Genomic DNA, 20,917 nt, shown 5'->3' with positions numbered 1-20,917 from the left:
GTCCTGGGATTGAGCCCCACATCGGGCTCCCTGTTCAATGGGAAGCCTGCTTCTCCCTCTCCCACTCCCCCTGCTTGTGTTCCCTCTCTCGCTGTCTCTCTTTCTGTCAAAAAATAAATAAAATCTTAAAAAGAAGAAGAAGAAGAAGAAGATGCAAAGCAGCTTGAGTGGATCTCTGCCTCTTGCAAGTAAAATACCCCCAAAGAGCAAACACAATGGTGCAGAGGGGAGAAGTGACTTGTTCCTGGCTGTCTGGTCATTCAGTGAGTGGGGGACACCACATACAGAGCTCACTTCTCCTCAGATGCTTTATTTCTGGGACCAATAGCTGCAGAACAAGGACAGCCTCTGGGCCTGAGGAAGGAAGCATGGGGGAGACTGAGGTGCAGCCCTCACCTTGGTCATTCTGGGAAACTCTCTCTAGGACCTGACTGGAAAGATAGGGTCAGCCCAGGGCTGGGAAGGGGGACCCTGATTCCAGGAGACTTGGGGAGGGGCTGGAGAGATTAACAATCCCAACATCCTCAGGAAGGAACAGGGGTGTGGAAAGAGTGTCACGGTTCCTGCAGGAGTGAGGACAGCAGAGGATGGGGCACACCAGAATGCCGGGTCCCGGGATGCCTCACGAGTTCGCCTGGATGGTGTCCTTGATCCACTTAGTGAATTGGCAGAGGTTGGTGTAGACGCCGGGTCTGTTGGGCTGGGCACAGGGAAAGTCTCCCCAGGACACGAGGCCCTGTAGGGAGCCATTGCAGACCACAGGCCCCCCGGAATCACCCTGTGGAGGAGAAAGGAGCTCAGAGAGGCAGAGATGTGGGGAGGTGGATGGAGGGAGACACACAGGTGAAGAAGGGCCAGGGAGGCAAGAGATAGAGACATAGAGGTGAAAAAGTAGAGGGGTGAAGAGACACAAAGACAGAGAGGGAGACACAGATAAGACACAGAGAGAGAGAGAGAGAGAGAGGAAATGTTAACATTTCCCTGTAAGTCCCACCTTTAGAAGTTCCGTTTGTCCTCTCCACCCAACGCCACCTCTTCCGTGTGTCTCCCTCACTGGGTCTCTCTGTCCCTATTTGTCTTTCTCTATTCCAACCTTTGAACACTGTATTTCTCCTACTGAGCACACTTGACGTGGCTTCCTTTCCCTTCCTCATTCTTCGCCGGCCCTCGACACCAATCCGTCTTGTACTTACACCTCACCTTTGCAGAGAGGCAGCTCTCTGGCCCCTGAAGGATGAGGCTTTCTCATCCTGGGCACCACTGACACAGGGGCTAGATCATTCTTTGGTGTGGCGGCTGTCCTGTGCATTGTAAGATGCTCAGCAGCATCCTTGACCTCTATGCATTAGATGCCAGTCACTCCCTTCCTCCCCCAGGCACAATTGTGATAACCAAGACTATCGCCAGGTATTGTCATATGTCCCTCGGGGGTGGGGTTGAGGACTGCTTCCTTGGGTTGCCTGTCCTTAACTCCCCAAACTCCTGCAGCTACTCTCCTATAATAATACCACTCTTTACCGTCATTTCTTATGTATGTTTTCGCAAGATACTAGTATCAGTTATAAAGAAATCCAGAGCTCAACTTCTTTCCGTGTTAGCAGACTCTATTTCAGGCAAAAGAACCTGACTGCGTGCACCTCTAAATTTCAGCTGTCTTGGGACTTAATTTTTCTCATTATATTTTGTTTATGTCCCTGCAGAATTTCCTTTGAGAGGCAGTTCGTTAACTGCCCTGAGCTTGGCTCCTCGTCTATAAAATAGAGCTAGTAATAGTGGCTAAGTGAGTTAATGAGCCGCTGTACGTGAACCACATAGAGCAGGGCCCCATGTTATTATTATAGTATTAGTGTTATTACTTTTTGCTCTGAGTGGCCACACCCTGACCACATGCTGGTATGAAAAGCTAATTGAGGTCTGCAAAATGAAAAACAAGGTGCTAAACTTGGTTCCAGAAAAGCTAAATGGTTTTAAATGCTGACATTTGAGGGGCGCCTGGCTGGCTCAGTTGGTGGACCGCCCAACTCTTGGTCTCGAGGTCGAGTTCGAGCCCCAGGTGGGCTCGAATAAAATAAATATCTTTTGGGGGCACCTGGGTGGCTCAGTCGTTAAGCGTCCGCCTTTGGCTCAGGTCATGATCCCAGGGTCTGGGATCGAGCCCTGCGTCGGGCTCCCTGATCAGCGGGGAGCCTGCTTCTCCCTCTCTCACTCCCCCTGCTTGTGCTCTCTCTCTCTCGCTGTGTCTCTCTCTGTCAAATAAATAAAAATAAAATCTTAAAAAAAATTAATTAAAAATTAATAAATAAAAATCTTTTTAAAGAATGCCGACATTCGAATTAGACATGCTTTCTTCTGATAAAAATCCCTCTGCCCACTCCTCTATCCAGATGTGCGTGTTTCCATATCGAGTGGGGACAGAGATGACATTGGGAAGTTGCTACAATCCTCTAGGTTTATAAAATTGGTGGGGAGGAACTCTTTCCCAGCCATCAAAATGGGACAGGAGTGCTGTCTGAGGCCACAGCTTCCTTAGTAATTGCCAATATTACTGAAGTGTTCATCCTGCCAGCAGAAAGCACCTTAATTTACATCCTTCTGGAACCCTTGAGGGCCTGAATACAGGGGAGGGTCCTGATCCCTGCAAGAGTTTACTTTTAATTTCTGTCATCCTCAACAGACAGAGCTTCCATGAAGACACAGAGAAGCTCTGTGTTGGGAATCAAGGAATATTTGTTGAACATTGGTCCCCACCCATCTCTCCAGGCTCAACTCTTACTGCGTCCACCCCCCTCAACTCAGTTCCCCAAACATTCTGGCTTTTTCTGTCCTTTGAGGCAGCCAAACTCTTCCCTGCTGCAGGGCCTTTGCACTTGCTTTTCCTGCCCTTAACCTTTGCAAGGCTGGCTCCTTTATGTCATTCAGTCTCTACCCGCCTCTGCCCTCTACCCATCTCCCAACCACCCTTTTGAATATTGCCCCTCATCACTCGCTATCATAAAACTATGTTTTATTTTCTGCATAGTTTTTATCAGTCTCTGAAATTACCCTATTTATGCATTTTCTTGACCATTGGGGTTTTTAAAATAATTTTATTTTTTATTTTATTTTAAGTAATCTCTATACTCAACTTGGGGCTTGAACTCATAACCCTGAGATCAAGAATCGCCCGCTCTTCCAACTGAGCCAGCCAGGCGCCCCAACCATTGGGGTTTTTTACCTTTTTACCCCTCCAGCCCTTCCAACAAGCTTGCAATCAAGCCTCTTTATTAAACATTCTCTTTTTTTTCAAATACCTGGCAAAGGTTTTTGTCTTCCTTCCTCAAGACTGTTTACTAGCATTTGTCAGAAAACTTTCATACTATAGATTTTGTGGGGACAAGATACTTAACTGCCATCTGCCTGAAGTTTGCTAAAATAAATAGACAACACTGTGAATGTCTACTACACGAAGATTGCCCCCTTAGCAGTGATATATGTATACAGTGCACAACCTGCCCAACCATATAAAGCAGGCTTGATCTCTTGATCTCTCCCTCTAGACCAGTGCTGTCTAATACGGTAGCCACTAGTCACATGGGGCTGTTGAGCGCTTGAAACATGGCTAGTCCAATTGAGATATGCTGTCATGTGATGCACATTGGATTTCACAGACTTACTATTAAAAAAAAAAGAATGTAACATATCTCATTTATAATTGTTTTATATTAACTACATTTTGAAGTCATGCTACTTGGGATACATGGGGTTAAATAGAATTTATTATTAAGATAGCGAAATTTACCTGCTTCTTTTTCACTTTGTAAAATGTAGCTACTAGAAAATTTAAAATGACATGTATGACTCACATTATATTTCTATTGGACAGGGATGGGTTCCCAGCACTTAGCAAAGTTTCAGTTTACATAGTTGGCACTCAGGGCGTCTCTGCTGCCTGAATGTAGAAGTCTTGAGCCTTACCTGGCAGGAGTCTCTGCCCGCCTCGTCACCAGCACAGAACATAGTGGAGTCTATCTGTCCTGGATAGGCCTTCTTGCACCTGCTGGTACTTAGCACAGTGATGTTCAAGCACTGGAGGACCTTGGGAAATTTAACTGTCGGAAACACACACAGAGCAGGGCCACTATGAGCAACGGAGAAAGATGGGGAGGGGCAGTGCTCAGAGGCAGAGAGGGGGAGAAGGCAGACATGGGTGGGCATCAAGAGGGACCTGGACGCTCACTGTGGGGGCTGCTGGTTGTTCCCCAGCCAGAAACCAAGCAGCTGGTCCCAGCAGTGGGACAGTGGGAGGAGATGTTGATGGGCTTAACAGCCTGAGTCTGATGGATTCTTCTGTTCAGTTTGATGAGCATGAGGTCATTGGAGTGGCTAGGATGGGAATAGCCAGGATGGGGGATAGATTTGATCCCTTTGAACAACTGCTGCCCAGTTTCATAAATGGGCGAAAAGGAATGGTGGCCAAGAACAATTCTGTAAAATCTAAAGAAGATGGTGCAGATTACTAGCAACCCCGATCCCTATGCCCATATCCAGTGCTGAGCACACCCCAAATCTAATCCCAACCCCATCTTCACCCCATCCCATCCCCAACCTGAATCCTTTCCCCACATATAAACCACCACCTCTGCATTCCCAACCCTGATCTAACCACCCTAACCTCAAATCCAACCCTCCACCCCCCCCAATAACTCTAATCCCAACCCCATCCTCAATCCTACATCCATTCCCGCCCCCAGCCCTAACCCATCCCCCTGTATCTCCACCCATCTCCAATTCTCCTAATGGCATCTCTGTTCCAGACCGTCAACATACTCATGCCCAGCCCCAAATCCAACCCATTTGCATCCCTTCGCCCACCCTCAAACCATCAACACGTGCCTTCCCAACTCCAAATCCAGCCATCTCCAGTACCATTCTTAAAGCTAACCCCAACCCCATCTTCAAGCCCACAGCTATTTCCAATCCCAATACCATTTTCATCTCTACCCTACCCCATCCCAAACTCTAAAGCCAGTCTGAATCACATCTCCATTCCAAACCACTCAACACATGCACTCCTCACCCCAAATCCACCACATCTCTAACTCCCACCCCCACCACAATCTTCTCCCCAGCCTAACCCTCTCTCCACCCCAACTCCATCCCTGATCCCGTCCCAACTGTACCCCTTTCTCATCCGCGCCGCACACTCACCTCCATGCCCCTCCCGCTCGCCCCTGCCCTGTCCAGCCTGCTCTTGGAGCCCCACTCACGGTTTCCGGCAGTGGGCGGCTGTGAGCAGCCACTGCGGATTCACCAGCACGGCCCCACAGTAGAGCTGGCTGGCCTGCACCAACAGCGCACCCTGCCACGGCTGGGCGTGCATCTCGCAGTCGGTCCCATTCACAATGCGGCTGCTGCTGCCTTCGTCTGCCCTGGTGTTCTCCTGGGCCCCAGCTCCAGTGTCCCGGGCGCTTCCAGAGGGCCCGGTGTCGGAGGGGTTGTTGCAGGAGGTAACATCGTTCGCAAGAACAGGCTCTGGGGGCCGAAAACGGGCGGGGCTTGGGATCGGGGCGGAGCTTGGGCTCAGCGGGTGGGTCTTAGATCCAAGAGGTGGGACCCTCCGGAGGTCGTCTGACCCCCGAAAGACTCTTATATTGAGGAAGGGGTCGGGCCCAGGGCTTTAGGGGCGGAGCCTGGAGTCTAAGGCCCGGAGTCTAAGGGTGAAACCTGGGAGAGGGGCAAGGCTTAGAACTCAAGGACAGTGTCCAGGATCAGGTGGTTTACTGGACTCTGATTGCGCCTCAAGGTTCCTGGGAGTGGCTAGAGCTCAGTGGGCGGGGCCAAGGGAGGTAAAATTGGACCTTCCCAGGGGCGGAGCCAAGGCGCAGGGGGTGGAGCCTGGGAATGGGCCCGTGATCAGGGCTTTAGTGGTGGGACCTCGGCTCAAGAAGTGGGGTCAGGCCTCAGCGAATGAGGTCAGGGCTGGAGGGGGCAGTTTGAGAGGCCAGGGTCACGTGGGGAGATCGAATCTATAAAGAGCCCAGACTTCGGGCAAGGAGGTAGGGGCTGGGTTCTAGGAGCTGCCGACAGGACCGGAAGTGGACCGTGGCCAAAACGGGGAGAGCCATCGAGGTGGGGCCTGGCTTGCGGGGCTGGGGGGTGCACAGCCCAAGGGGATCTTGACTGTGGATAAAGTCTGGAGTAGCAGTGCGGTTGAGGAAAGGGGGACAGGGTTAGAGCCGCTGGACGGAGGGAGAGTTGGGGGAACAGAACCAGGAGGAGTGCTCAGCTAGAGGGGCCCGATGGCGACAGAAAACAGGACTCATTTTGAATTCTCAAACACGAATGTCCACCTCCTGAATCCTGCTGGCAGTACCCTCCCCCCTACAGCCAGACACAGATACCCCACTCCATTGCTCCGCCCCCCATAGTCTGTGTACTTGTTCACATTCTTCCTGATGACCCACAGATGCCAAGCGCCTGGCGCGCACACTCCAGGAAACACGCACACAGCTGCTGTCACAGATAAGCACACGCACAGTTAATGAGAGGCGCACCGTCTCCACCGGGCTAGCCGCGGGTGCGGCTCCGGCTCACGGTGCACACACTTTCCGGGCAAGCGCACCAGGCGGCAGCCTCACAAGATCTCGCGCCCCCACGCAGCGTCTCAGGGACATGGAGACCAGCCCAGGCTCTTCCGCACACGGGCACGTGGGCATGGAGACAACATTACCCTCCGTAAGCCCAGCAGGGCACAGTGCAAGTGACCTAGCATCAGCCATCTTCACACAGCTAAGACCTCGTAGGGATAGACACCCCAGCACACCCAGTCCCTCAAGGCAGGGACGGAAACTCCACCCACGCGGTTGCCCCATCACACAGACAGTCCCCGATAAACACGCAGTCACCATCACCCCGACGTAGAACCTCAAGCGGCCACACAGCCCAAGCAGAGCCGCACATAGTCCTGCGCTCAGCGGCAAACACTCAGCCCCAAACCGTTCCTTACCTGCAAGCACCTGGCTGCGCGTTTTCACTATAACCAGCACTTCTGTTACAAGAACTCCAGATGCCTTCGGTCACACAGAGCCACACACATAATGTGCACACAATTACCCGCACATTGAGTCACACATGATCCCAAACGCACACACGCCCAGTCACACAATCGCACACACAGCCTCCAAGCGAGTGCACCAGTTACAGGCAGTCACTTGATATGGGGAAAGGCACCCCCCCAAAACCACACACAGTGACAGGCACACAGCCACCCACAATCGTCCGAACATGAATACAGACTCCGACTCACAGTCACCCAGTCCCAGAGCCATACCCCATCACACGGAGTGCCCCCCGGGACAAACACTCCAATGTCACTCAGAGTCACCCACAGCCCCACCCACAGTTAGCTGACAGGTGCACAACAGGGGTTCTGGTTACCTGTCACCCGCAGCATCAGGGCTGTGATCAGGGCACCGACCATCCACATCCAGGAGTGTCCTGCTGGATCCATGGCCACTGCACCTTGTGGGGAGGACAAAGGGCAGGGAGGCCTGGGTGATGCTGGGAGCCCTTACCCCACCTCCCTTCCTTCTTTGCCCCGTTTCTCAGGGCAGAAAGGAACCACAAGGACATTGCCCCCCAGCCCAGAGACTACAGACTTCAGAGGAGCAGACATCCAGAACCCTCCAGTTGTGCAAAGAGGGAAGATAAAGAGAGAGTAGGGGTGCATCCAAGACCAGAGCCAGACACAGACACCTTTCCCTCTCCCTGTCCTCTTCCGCAGGCCTCACCTGCCGAGTCCCCCAGGTAGGGTGTGGGGAACCCACTCCCAGCTCAGCGACAGACTTCTCAGGCCTGTGCCGTCCTTCAGCCACCTTCTCCTCGGCTCTGGGCACTCAGCCTGAGTTATAACCACCCACTGATCCCCGGGGCGCATTCCCAGGTAGTGAGGCGCCCTGCCAGGCCTCAGCAATCACTCCTCCTGCTTGCCCCCACCTCCACCCCCAGAGCACCCCCCACCCAGTCCCGAAGGCCCCTCCCTACTTTCCTGGCAGGAGGGAGGGTTGGGAAGGGGTCTCCACAAGACTGGCCCATCCTGCCCTGAACCCCTGTCCCCCCAGCTTCAAGCTCATGCTTCTCACCAGCTCTGGGGGGTCTTCTTGGTACCTGGATTTTTCTTTATTTTCCGCGTTCTTCACTCATTCTGCCTCTCTCCGTCCCACCTTATCATCTTCCCATCTTTTTTTTTTAAGCTTTGTTTATTTATTTATTTGAGAGAGAGAGAGAAACAGCGAGAGAGGGAACACAAGCAGGGGGAGTGGGAGAGGGAGAAGCAGGCTTCCCGCTGAGCAGGGAGCCCGATGCGGGGCTCGATCCCAGGACCCTGGGATCATGACCTGAGCCGAAGGCAGCCGCTTAGCCGACTGAGCCACCCAGGCGCCCCCCCCTTTTTTTTTCTTTACAGCTTTGAGGTGGAATCAGGTGGAATCACAATAAACTGTGCATATTTAATGTGTAGGATTTGATGAGGTCTGACACACATCACCACTGATAGTGAGCATGTCCATCACTCCATGTATGTGTCTGTGATTCTCAATCTCGGTCTCTATACCTCAGAGTCTCTCTTGTATCTTTCCTTCTGTGTTACCTCTCTTTCCTCTGTGACTCTATCCTTCTCAGTCTCTCTCTGTTTCTGTCTCTGCATCTGCCCCCTTCTGTCCCTCTGTCCCTCCCCCCCACCCCCGTCACTGGCTCCAAGTATCTGTATCTCTGCATCTTTGTGTCCCTCTGTCTCCCTTGCGTTGCCCTTGGAGTAGAGAAGACTCAGGCCACTTTGCCAAAGGGATCCTTCCTCCCTCCTCCTGCCCCTCACCCTGGGGCTGGGGCCACAGGGCAAAAAGGAGTAGGGATCCAGTCTGGGGGCCCCCTGCAGAGGACTTGGCTGAGCTGGTGCAGCCAGGCGTGCGTGAGAGGGTTGGGCAGGGCAACCTGTTGATGGGGAAAGAGGCCAAGAGGCCAGGATAGGGGGTGGGTGGCTCCTGGCCCTTTGGGAAATGGGGCACTGGGCGGGGATCCCAAAAGGTGGCTTCTGTCTCACCAGTCCTGGGCCATCTGGAGCTGCCTCTCCCCACCTTTTCTCCATTCGGCCTCTTTTTTCTGTCTGGCCCTGACTCTCTGAATCTGTCTCTGACTGTGTTTCCAAGTTTCTGACCAGCTGGGATGTAGGAGCCACTCACTCACTCAACAGCTCTCTCCTGAGCAACCCCTGTGAGCCAGACTGAGGTCCACCCGTGAACAAAATGGACAAGGACTCTTGGAGATGCTGCTGTCCTCGTGGATCTCACATCCCTTGGGGGCAGAACCGAGCTGAATTGCTCCCTTCTGTAAGCTGGCATCTGCTGAACCAGCGGTTTTAGAGGCTTTGATCCTGGCTTCAGGGTACAGGGGGAAAAAAACTGTTCTGAGGGTTATTTTGATTATTGCGATTCACACTGCACGCATGGAAGTGACAAATCCAGCAACCCACTTCTTCCTTAATCTTTCAAGGTTGGCTTACAACCCTTTTAATTCTAGATATGCCTCTTTATTCCAGATAGGTCTTTACAATAATGTTTGGTCTCATTTACAAACTCAGTTAATTAAGTATCTTCAAACATTTTAAACTACATTTCTATTTTTTAAAAGATGTTATTTATTTATTTTAGAGAGAGAGAGGGAACAAGCAAGGTGAGGGGCAGAGGAAGAAGCAGGTTCCCTGCTGAGCAGGGAGCCCGATGCGGGACTCGATCCCGGGACTCCAGGATCATGACCTGAGCCGAAGGCAGTCGCTTAACCAACTGAGCCACCCAGGCGCCCCCCTAAACTACATTTCTAAAACCAACACATTCAATCTCTTTTGGAAGCCCTTCAGTTTTTAGACAAACCTACCAGAACATTTAGGTAAATTTATACATCTATGCATATTACACGTGTAAATATGAGCAACTTGAGAATGTACCGGAATTGAAAGAAGACTACCCTATACCTGAGCAGTGAGGACCTGAAACTATGGCACCAACCCCTTGGCATTCAAATGTCGGCTTGGCCACTTACTCTCTGTGAAACTTTGGGCTAATCGAGGATCCTCTCTGTGTCTCAGTTTCCCTGTCTGTAACATCGAAACAATAATGGTACTTAGTTCATAGGTGTGCCATGAAGATTAAATGTGTTACTATGTAAAGCTCTTAGACCAGCGCCTGGCATGTACTAAGTGTTTGTTATTTGTCATATCCTTTAAAGAAGATAATTCTCTCTTAATGAACTGAAGTTGATTTTGCTCTGGACATTTGTTGACTGGTTCCTCCTGGTGACTCTGGTGCATTTCATGGCCCTATATACCATCCAAAACCTTTAGAAGGGATTGGTCGAGGCGGGCCCAGGCCATTCACATGACCTAGTATTTCCACATACGCATAAAAATCAGCCACTCCCTCCCATCATGTGGCTTGATCAACTTTCACCTTGCTTTGGTTCTTAAGACATGTGCTTTTTCTCCAAATCTGAAGATCTTTGCAACTGAGGGACTCCGTTCTTTTAAATTACTCCCTCTGTCTTTGGACCACATAACTCTCCCATCGCAGAATGACACATGATTGACTTTGAACATCTCCTAGGATGCAGTTGCTCTGTTTAATAACGTCTGATTTCATTCTACGCTGCACTGGGCAAAAATAAGTTTGCAATAAATATTGAAACAAATGAACTATTGTCTCTGATTCTCCTTCTGTTCCCAAATATTTCTCTGCTTCTAAATCCAGCCCCCATGTAGGGCTGTCTTTTCCCTCTCTCTCCCTCTCTCTGGGAGCCCCTAACTGTCCCACGTGCCTTCCCGGGAGGACCCCTGGCTTAGAGGTTATTTTGCCTTCCTCACAGATGATGCGGTGGAGGTTGTAAGAAAAGAAGACTTCTCTGAGGACAGGACAGCCCTGGGACTTGGGGGTAGAGGCGTGTACATCTGTTAGGGATCATGCTTGGTGCACGTCTGTGGGAGCAGCCCAGAAAGCATGCAGAAGCCTGGGGCTTGACCAGTTGGGCCTGTCTGCTCCCCTCATTTCTCTGGGGACCTCCTGTATCTCCTCCTCCCTGCCCATTGCTGTCCCCTCAAATGGACTGCAGCAAGATCTTTCTAGTACGCAGAACTGACCCTGTCGTTTTCTCAAAGCCCTCGGGATCAAGGCCAAGTGCTTCTTCCTGGCACTCAAGGCCAGCCCTATCTTCCACTGACTTCTACTTCCAGCCATCCACCTCAACCCCCAGCTCCACCATCCTGGATGATTCACCATCTCTGGAGCACACCAGGTGTTCTCACACCCCCAGGACTTTCTACAGGTCATCCCCTCTGACTATGAACATCATCCACCCAACCTTCTCCATATGGTGAACTCAATGCAGCCTCCTCCAGACCGCCTAGCGCCAGCTCAGCCCTCTTCTTTCCCTGTGCCATCACTTCAACCTCCCTCCTGGCCTCCAGTCTCTCCCCTCTGGTTCATCCCATACAAGGTCCCAGGGCTGCTCTTGTTCACAAACCTTCCATGGCTCCCCACTGCCCTCAGGAGAAAGTTTTATCCTCTCAAACTGGGGGTCTGGGTCCTTTGGGATCTGGCCCCCGCTCTGCTCTCCCACCTTCTCTCCCAACCCCTACCCATACACAGTGGTCTCCCAGCCCTCTCCCCCACTTCTTCTTTTTTTTTTTTTTTAAAGATTTTATTTATTTATTTGAGACAGAGAGAATGAGAGAGACAGAGAGCACATGAGAGGGGGGAGGGTCAGAGGGAGAAGCAGGCTCCGCGCCGAGCAGGGAGCCCGATGCGGGACTCGATCCCGGGACTCCAGGATCATGACCTGAGCCGAAGGCAGTCGCTTAACCAACTGAGCCACCCAGGCGCCCTCCCCCACTTCTTTCACTGCTACAAAAGGAGCTTAAGGGAGAGAGCCCCCATGAAGCCTAGCACAAGATGGAGTACTCACGGATGTCTTCCTGGAGGGAAGGAGAAATGAAATTGGGCTGTAAAAGGGAACTAAGAATATCTGGACTTGAGACAGGCAAAGGTGGGGTAAAAGCAAAAAGCACTGCTAAGAATAAAATCCACTCTTTATTGCTCAAGCAAGTATGCCAGGCACACTGTATGTGTTTCACTTGTTGGAAATCTTGAATCCTCCCAACAGCAACCACTGCCCTATGAGGAACATACTATTATTACCCTTATTACCCTTATTTTACAGATGAGAAAATCTACACGGTGAAGGAATTGCCCTTCCCAAGGGCACACGACTAAAAAGGGGCAGAGTTGGGATTCCAACTCAGGTTTTGCCAGACTCGTGACCACTCCTCTGCAGGAAGAAGTAGAGCCCATGGAATAACCAGGGAGGGAGAGATGCTTGGAAGGGGTTTTCCTGTATTCTTTTAGTGGTGGGGGTAAGACCTTAGCCCACATCCCCACTCGCCCCCAGTGACGCAAGGATGGGGCTGGGGTTAAACCAGGGTGAATTTGTACTGTCATGTCACTGTTTTTATTAAGCATTAAGGGTTGGATCTAGGCAGGTAGGGGGAAAGCAAAGTCTTGGTCAGAGATATTCTGGAGCCAGCAAGTGGGGACCACAGGTCAAGAGTTGGGTGTCACATGTCAGGGTTAGTTGGCCTGAATGGTTTTTCGGATCCAGCGGCTATATCTGCAAACATCGGTATAGACTCCCGGCTTCTCCTTGGATCCACAGGGAACATTACCCCATGACACAAGGCCTCGGAGCTGGTCTCCACACACCAGCGGACCCCCGGAATCACCCTGTGGGAAAGAGGGAGAGAATCAGATACAGGAACACACACAGAGAAAAGAAAGGGTGATAGGGCCGCCTCGCTGGCTCAGTGAGTAGAGCATGTGACTCTTGATCTCGGGGTTGTGAGTTTGAGCCCCATATCGGGTGTAAGATTACTTAAAAATAAAATCTTTAAAAAAGAAAGACAGACAAATAGGGAGACAGAAGGACACCCATGTAGAGAGGGAAAGGGAGAGAGACACTCAGAGGTGGATAGACTTGGGGACAGAGAGACAGATAGACACACACACAGTCACAGACAGGGAAATAGAGAGTCTGAGGGAAACTCAGAAATGTGGAGAAATAAAGAGAAAACCAAGATCCAGAGAGGCATGGAGAGAAGAAAAGAAAAAGAATAAAGGCTAGGAACAGAGACTGACAGCCGTGCGGCGGGCTCCCTGCTCAGCAGGGAGTCTGCTTCTCCCTCCCCCTCTGTGGCTGCCCCTGCTTCTGCTCTCTTGCTTGCTCTCTCTCTGTCAAATAAATTAATAAAATCTTAAAAAAGAAGAAGAAGAACAACAACAACAACAGAGACTGAGAGGTGTAGAGAGAGGCAGAAGTGCAGAGTGAGGTGGAGACAAAGAGAGAAATATATATATACACATAAAATAAAATACATTGTGTGCATGGTTTTACATTTCTATTAAAAAATGCATTATAGGGGCGCCTGGGCGGCTCAGTCCTTAAGCGTCTGCCTTTGGCTCAGGTCATGATCCCAGGGTCCTGGGATCGAGCCCCGCATCGGGCTCCCTGCTCCGCGGGAAGCCTGCTTCTCCCTCTCCCACTCCCCCTGCTTGTGTTCCCTCTCTCGCTGTGTCTCTCTCTGTCAAATAAATGAATAAAATCTTTTAAAAAAAAGCATTATATTTATATAAATCTATTCATATAATAGTTATGTTTATATATGTAAATGTACATGTAAAGAGACAGAAGGAGAGAGAAAGAGACCTAAAAAGAGAACAAACTTCCAGTTACAAGGTAAGTACCAGGGATGTAATGCACAGCATGGTGACTATAGTCAACACCGCTGTGTGATATCTAGGAAGGTTGTTAAGATAGTACACCCTAAGAGCTCACATCACAAGGAACAAAAATTTTTCTTTTCTGTTTCTTTGCTTTGCTTTCTTTTCTTATTGAATCTACAGGGGGTGTTGGGAGCTAACTAAACTGACTGCCATAATCACTCCACACATATGGAAGTCTAACATCATACTATACACCTGAAACTTCTACACTGATGTATGGATGCTGACTGCATCTCAACAAGACTGGGGAGAGAAAAGACAGCTTCAGAAATGGGATTTGTCTGCTAGCCCTTTCTTTGTGTCCAAGTTGCTATGTATCACTGTTCCTAGCTCTGTCTCTTTCTCCCTCTTGACTGGTCTCTTCAGGTCCTTCAATGCACTGGAGTAAATTTTTTTTAAAGATTTTATTTATTTATTTGACAGAGAGAGACACAGCGAGAGAGGGAACACAAGCAGCGGGAGTGGGAGAGGGAGAAGCAGGCTTCCCACTGAGCAAGGAGCCCGATGCGGGACTCGATCCCAGGACTCTGGGATCATGACCTGAGCCGAAGGCAGACGCTTAATGACTGAGCCACCCAGGCACCCCGCACTGGAGTAAATTTTGACATAAATAGGAGAGAGCCAGTGGTTGATGGGGAAACAAAAAAAGCCCAAGTTAAAGGAGGCATTTGGGAGTGGGGATGGAACCCTCTCTCTCCCCAGCTGTGATCCGCCCGCCTCCGGAGCTTGGTCATGTCCAAACAGGACAGTCCCCTGTTTGAGGAAGGACAGTCCCCTCACACCATCTGCCTTCTTACTGTGTCTCTCTGGTTCTTGATCTCTCTATCTCCATCCTTGTCTCTGCTGGCTGTCTTTATATCTCTGCCTGTTCCTCACTGTGTCTCTGAGTGTCCAACTGAGACTCTCTCCCTGGGATTCTCTCCCAGCATGTCTCTGTAAAGCTCTATTTCGGCCTGTGTGTTTTCTCTCTTGCTGTCTCTGTCTTTGGCGATGTAACCGGAAGGTCCTGGTGGCCTCACCTGGCAGGAATCCTTCCCGTACTTCTCATCCCCGGCACACACCATGTTCTGGGTGATCTGGCTGGGGTAGGCACGCTCACACTCCTCACGGGACACCAGGTGGATGTATGCACACTGGATGGTGCTAGGGAAATCACCTGCAGAGAGAAATGAGCCAGGCTCACTTCACAACCTGTCTTTCCCACGTTCCCCCCCATCAATCTTCCAACCTCTTTAAGTCCTCTCTTCCCCCTTGGTCCCTATTTCCCACTGGTTTCCTTCGTCCCATTTGTCTTTCATTCATAAAAACCCATTTCCATTGGCCCTGACTCCTGATTGGTCCCTCTTTACATCATTCTTTCCTCCCATTGGCCTGTCTTCCTCATTAATTGCCCCTTCTCCACTAGTCCTCATTTCTTATTGGTTTTCCCTTTCTCTTAGGTCCTGCCTCTACTTGTCTCTTTCACTGGTCCCACCTTCTTCAATAGTTCCAGCTCACCTCTAGACTCTCTTCTATTAGTCCCTCCTCCACCCTTTCATCCTTCATTGGACCCTTCTTTCCTGTTGGTTCATCCTGATTGGCCAAGATTGGTCCTTTCCTAATTGGTCCCATTGCCCCCCATTGGTTCTCCCTTCTTATTGGCCCTTAATCCAGAGGTCTACCCCCTCATTGGTTCTTTCCTAAATGAACCCCCCCCCCCCCCCCACCATAGGTTCTCCCTTCCTATTGGCCCTTCATCCAATAGTCCATCTTCCTTTTTTGGCCCTTCACTCACTGGCCCAACTACCTTCCACGGTTCCTGCTGACCTACCGGACTTGTTTCTATCCCATTCCTTCCTCTAGTGACTCCTCTTGACCTCCGACCCTTCCTCAGTTGGTTCCTCCCTATTATCACTCTCCACCCCATTTACACTCTCAATTCATATCTTTCTGCTGGCTGCCCTGCTTTATTGATCTCTCTTCTTCCATTAGTCCCTCCTCCATTATCTCTTCTTGATCATCTGTGCATCCTGATTGGTCCCTTTCCATCATTGGCCTCATTCTTGATTAGAAGGTCCCTCTTCTTTGATCCTTCATCTTATGGCCTATCTCTCCATACCATTCACCCAGGGGTCTACTTTCTCCACTGGCTGTTCGTTCGTTCCCTCAACTCCCATATTTGCCAATCCTCCCCATTGACACACTGCCCCATTGGCCCTCACCATTAGCGCACCTCCTCCATAGCCTGTCACCCATTGGCTTGCTTCCCATCACCCTCCCCCTACTGACCATCTGCTGTCTTGCCCCAGCCTAGGATGTGGCAGCTGGTGTGGTTGGCCCAACAGTCTTCCTCCACGGAGAGGGGCTGGATGCGTTCAGAGAATTTTGCTGGTCGAGCCAGGTGCAACAGCATGATGTCCTGGTCGTGAGTGGCAGCATTGTAGCCAGGGTGGGCCACAGCCCGGATAACAGAGCTCTGCTCCTGGAAACTCTCCCTTTGCTGAAGGTTGTGCTTCCCCAGGTAAACCTGAAGATTCCTGGGAAAGAGGAGGGCTGGGTCTTACCTGGAGCCCTTGGGCTGCAGCTGAGACTCCAGAAAGGGCTGTAATGGGAGATGGGGGGTGGCTTGGTGTACCATGAACCATCTGGCCTGTTCCCCTCACAATCTTCCCAGCTCTGAAAAGGAAAACTTCATCCTTCCAGAATAACCTTGGAGACTTTTGTTGACTCTCTTTGTTTCATGCCTCACATCCAAGCTGCCCGGAAGTCCTTTTGGCTCTCCAAAGTATATACAGGATGTGACCACTTCTCACCTCCCCCACTGCTACCATTTTGGTCTGGAGCCATCATCTCTTACTGGGGCTATGGCAGTAGGCACCCCACTGGACTCCTTGCTTCTCCTTTGTGTTTGCTCCTCCACAAAACAACCAGAGAAATTTTAACAACATAAAATACCCCACCTCCTCCTGTCCCTCCTCTGCTCAGAACTCTCCCGTGACTCCCATTTCACTCAGAATAAAGGCTGAAGTTTTCACCCTGACCCACAAGGTCCTGCACGTCCTGCCCCCATCACCTCTCAAATATCACCTCCTCCCACTCCCTCTCTCATTCTGCTCCAGGCGCACTGGCTTCCCTGCCTTTCTTTGAATACAGCAGTTATCCTCTCACCCCAGGGCCTTTGCACTGGCTGTTCCCTCTGCCAGCAACTCTTTTCCCCACATATCTGCATGGCTTCCTCCCTCACCCTCTCCAGATGTCACCTTCTCTGTGAGGCCTTCCCTGATGATCCAGTTAAAATGCAAATATCTACCCTAACAGGCAAGTCCTTTCTCCCTGCTTCCTTTGTCATCCAAGAATCTACCATCACCATCTGATATACTATCTATGCATTGTTAAATATTTACTTATTTTATTGTCTCTCCTCCTACCTTAGCAGCACTGTCCAATAGAACTTCCTCAGTCATGCAGCTGCTTGATATGGTGGCCACTAGACACAGGCTGCTACTGAGCACTTGTGTAGCTCCTGGGTTTGTCATCTCATTGCATTTTTCTTAATGTAAATTTAATTAGCCAATTTTGGCTACTGCATTAGGTAGCACAGCTCTAGAATATCAAGATGGGATTTTTGTTTTGTTCAGATATAGCATCCTCAGTGCCTAGACCTGTGTTTATCATATTTATGATAGACATCCAACAAATATTTGTGAAATGGATCAAAGAGTCACTCCCTTGCTCAAAATTCTCCCATGGCTCCCCATTGCCCTTGGAATAAAACTCATTCCACCATCCTCTGCCCCGCTGTGAACTGGTAACTTTCTTAAAACACTCCAGAATGTTTTAACCTCAGGGACTTTGTCTTTGCATTTCTTCTGCTCTGAATGCTCATCCCCCTTCTTCATTTGTCTACTCTTTCTCATTTTTCACGCCTCAGCTTGGACTTCATCTCATCAGAAGGTCCTTCTTGACACCCTCCTCCATCTAAAGTAGGTACCTCTGTTCTTTCCTCTCAGGGAGCCATCCCTGTTCTTTTCCTTCACTGGACTTAGGGTAATTTGTAATATGATTTTTCGAGGGTTTGTTTGTTAAATAACTGTCGTTCTGTGCCTTTCTTCCCCTGTGTTCCTAAGGACAGAGACTCTGTGTATTCCTCTCATCCACTGCTGAATCCCCACTGCCCAGCTCAAATCTGGCACTTAACAGATGTCTTGATCAATGTGCACCAAATGAATGAATGAGAATGGTGGGAGTGATGCCGAATCTCCCCAAGCATAGGGGAGACCATCCTGGGGTCCTTGAGTCCATAACCTTGCATGATTAGACCCCTCCCCCCACAGTAGGAAGTGGCCCTGTTGGTTTCCAGACACTTGAGTTGCCACTTACTACTTCTCTGAGCCTCAGTATCCTCATCTGCAAATTGGGGCCAGGAGTCCCTTATTGTGGAGATTCCAGGAAATGTATATAAACTGCTTAACTCAGCACCTGGCTGGTAGTTAGCATTCAACAAAATGGCAACTGTTAACCTAACTAGTGATCATTAGGGCCCTGAGGATTAGTCCTGGTCCTTCTATGCTTTTCTACCGTGCCCGCTTTTTGGATGATCTCATCCCATCCTGTGTTTAAATACCACTTATTTGTGGATGACCCCTTAATGTTTACCTAGAGGTCTGACCTCTCCTCTGAGCACCAGCAGCCTACCCTCATGCTTCTTGGACATTGCCCTGGTATCTCAGACTCACCTTGGCTAAAGCAAAATGTCTGACACTCCTCTGCCCATATCCAAACTGGTTCTATCTCCCTCTCCCACATCTTAGAGAGACACAACAGAACATCCACTTGTTTGAGTCAATACCTGGAGGTCAGCCCTGCTTCTTCCATCCCACATCACTGAGTCCTGCTGGTCTCAAAATACCTCCCAAGGTTTTCAACCGTCCTCCATCCCCTGGTCCAAGCCATCATCCTAGGTCATTCTACATGCATCCCTTCATCTCCCCTTGCTCAGCGCACTTTCCACATGGTGACCAGGATGCTTTTAAAAATGTAAATCAGGGATGCCTGAGTGGCTCAGTCGGTTAAGCGTCTCCCTTCAGCACAGGTCATGATCCCAGGGTCCTGGGATCAAGTCCCGCATCAGGCTCGCTGCTCAGCTGGGAGCTTGGTTCTCCCTCTGCCTGCCACTTCCCCTGCTTGTGCTCTCTCTCTCTCTCTGATAAATAAATAAATAAATAAATAAATAAATATTTAAAATCTTTAAAAAAAATGTAAATCAGATCCTGCTGCTTCCCTGACTGAAATTTTCCAGTGGTTTCCCACCTCACTTAGAATGAAATCCATCATTCCATCGCTGCCTACGGGGTCCTGCAGCATCTGATTCCCGAGTTAGAAGGTCAGTCCATAAAAGCGGCAGTTTTGCTTATTTCCTTCACTGCTGTATCCCCAGGGCTCCAAACAGTGCCTGACGGATATTTAATGCTCAGTTAAGTACTGGCCAGATGAACCTGGTTATCAGATGCCTTGTGCTGGGACGGGGAGATGTGTGTGTCCCTTCGTGCCTGATGTCTGTAAGACACCCCTGGGGTTTCATCGCAACCACACCTCACTCATGGCGTGGAGACTCACGGTTTCTTGCAGTGGGCAGCGGTCAGGACCCACAGCGGGTGAATGAGGACCCCTCCGCAGAGCAAGTGGCCTGACGTGTAGAGGGCAGCTTGGTAGGGGTGAGATGTCTGCTCACAGGGTCCACCGTGCAACACCTTATTCTGTTCCTCCGCCCAGGCTGCGAGAGGAAGGGTCTGAGTCAGGGAGGAGGCCTGGAGACACCAGGTGAATCCCCCAGTGTGAACCCCAATGCCGTCCCAGTGCTCCAGGTCATCTGTACCCCACCCGCATCCTCAGATTCTTCCCCACCTTTCAGACCACCTCCCACCCCCTTCCCATCTGCACCCCATCCCTAACCGAGCCCTCCGCTTCCTCCTAACTCCAAGCCCACCCCACCTCCATACCTGTGTGAATCCCCATCCCCAGTTCCAAACTTTCCCATCAGCAGCCCCTCCCCGCCCCATCCCATCCTTTTTTCCACCTGCAGCCTTCAGGATCAGTGCCACAATCAGCATCTTCATGCCCATTCCTGAGAAGGGAAACCAAATGCTCCTCAGGCACCATCTCAGACCCCCTCAAGGCCCCTCCTTCATCCTCCCCCTCCCCAGCCTGCACGTCTTCCTGACCCTTGCCTCCATCCTTCCCCTGGCCTCTTGTCACTCTAACCGTGTCTTCCATTCTGGGGTCCCATGAAGGCAGGTTGGTGGTCTGTGGCTCACATTAAGCGTCTCTTACTTCTCTGGGTTCTAGCGTGCCCGCCTGCCAACAGGCGGGGATGGCCCGGGAGGGGTCCTGACCTTCTTCCCTCCCCTTCTGAGCTCACAGTGTCGCTCATCCCTGCACCTGGAGGTTCTGGGGTGCAGTGTGATCTTACCTGCTGGGGGCCGGCTGCCTGGGGGCCCAGAGGACTCCTGGCCGAGAGGTTCTTGGGTTGGGACGGGAATAGCATGTGTCACAGGCAGACAGACCGAGGAGCAGAGAGGGTCAGAAATGCAAGGAGTTATGGGGAGAGACAGGACCCTGAAAGCAGAGGGGATGCCCAGGAGCCAGAGAGACAGACAGCAGAGGATGTATGGGCTGTGAGGCCCAGGCCAGAACCTGGGCTTCCTGGCCTCCCTGGAAGAGGCTGTTCCTGTCCACAGATACTCCTGGTGCTTCCTTTTAACCCCTGTCTCCCCAGGTCCCTGAGGCAGGAGGCCGCCCCACCCTTTCCTCCTCACCCAGACCTCCCACACACATTCCTTGCATCCCCATGTCCCCGTGGCTCTGCTCCTGATGATCCCTGACTGGGCTTCCCGGCAGGGGAGCACCAGTCCCTGAGTGCATTGGGAGCCTGGACTCCTGGGACTGAGGGAGGAGAGGCTAGGGGTCTGGACTCCAGGGTCGAATGGGAGGCGGGGAGGGGGCTTAGAATTCTAGACCTTCAGGAGAAAGACCTGGGCACCTGCACTTTTGAGTCTAAAGGAAGAAAGGGGTTTGTTCTCAGT

The 20,917-nt window shown here is 50.9% G+C and overlaps 2 protein-coding genes across 3 annotated transcripts; both read right to left on the bottom strand.

The window, feature by feature from the left end:
* Positions 1-284: 284 nt before the first annotated feature.
* KLK5 (kallikrein related peptidase 5) lies at positions 285-7,902 on the bottom strand. 2 transcript variants are annotated; one of them, XM_044922131.1, is made up of 6 exons: positions 7,770-7,902; positions 7,417-7,494; positions 5,247-5,511; positions 4,217-4,473; positions 3,955-4,088; positions 285-778 (listed from the first exon to the last, which is right to left on the bottom strand). In XM_044922131.1, the coding sequence occupies exons 2-6, from the start codon at positions 7,487-7,489 to the stop codon at positions 623-625; spliced, it is 885 nt and encodes a 294-aa protein (XP_044778066.1). In that variant the 5' UTR covers positions 7,490-7,494; positions 7,770-7,902; the 3' UTR covers positions 285-622. The 2 variants fall into 2 exon arrangements, with proteins under 2 accessions (XP_044778066.1, XP_044778065.1); XM_044922130.1 differs by having other exon boundaries at positions 7,417-7,500; positions 7,770-7,901.
* Positions 7,903-12,620: 4,718 nt separating this feature from the next.
* Positions 12,621-20,476, bottom strand: KLK6 (kallikrein related peptidase 6). Its single transcript, XM_021681435.1, has 6 exons — positions 20,305-20,476; positions 19,912-19,959; positions 19,452-19,608; positions 16,125-16,372; positions 14,876-15,012; positions 12,621-12,800 (listed from the first exon to the last, which is right to left on the bottom strand). The coding sequence occupies exons 2-6, from the start codon at positions 19,955-19,957 to the stop codon at positions 12,648-12,650; spliced, it is 741 nt and encodes a 246-aa protein (XP_021537110.1). The 5' UTR covers positions 19,958-19,959; positions 20,305-20,476; the 3' UTR covers positions 12,621-12,647.
* Between the last annotated feature and the right edge of the window lie 441 nt (positions 20,477-20,917).

This window comes from Neomonachus schauinslandi, chromosome 16 (assembly GCF_002201575.2).
Source record: "Neomonachus schauinslandi chromosome 16, ASM220157v2, whole genome shotgun sequence".
In the NCBI taxonomy this organism is placed as follows: Eukaryota; Metazoa; Chordata; class Mammalia; order Carnivora; family Phocidae; genus Neomonachus; species Neomonachus schauinslandi.
Note: the sequence above shows the minus strand (reverse complement) of the source record. Positions and strands in the feature narration are given on the sequence as shown.

What these genes read in the sequence shown, in the direction of transcription:
- KLK5 (XM_044922131.1), bottom strand. Translation starts at nt 7,489, where the DNA reads ATGGATCCAGCAGGACACTCCTGGATGTGGATGGTCGGTGCCCTGATC. An exon ending in GCCGCCCACTGCCGGAAACC is followed by an intron (nt 4,474 to 5,246) that starts GTGAGTGGGGCT and finishes CATCTTCTTTAG; the next exon opens with ATTTTACAGAATTGTTCTTG. An exon ending in AACAACCAGCAGCCCCCACA is followed by an intron (nt 4,089 to 4,216) that starts GTGAGCGTCCAG and finishes TGTTTCCGACAG; the next exon opens with TTAAATTTCCCAAGGTCCTC.
- KLK6 (XM_021681435.1), bottom strand. Translation starts at nt 19,957, where the DNA reads ATGGGCATGAAGATGCTGATTGTGGCACTGATCCTGAAGGCTGCAG. An exon ending in CTGGGGCAAGACAGCAGATG is followed by an intron (nt 15,013 to 16,124) that starts GTCAGTAGGGGG and finishes TTCTCTCTGCAG; the next exon opens with GTGATTTCCCTAGCACCATC. An exon ending in ACGGGAAGGATTCCTGCCAG is followed by an intron (nt 12,801 to 14,875) that starts GTGAGGCCACCA and finishes TCTTTCCCACAG; the next exon opens with GGTGATTCCGGGGGTCCGCT.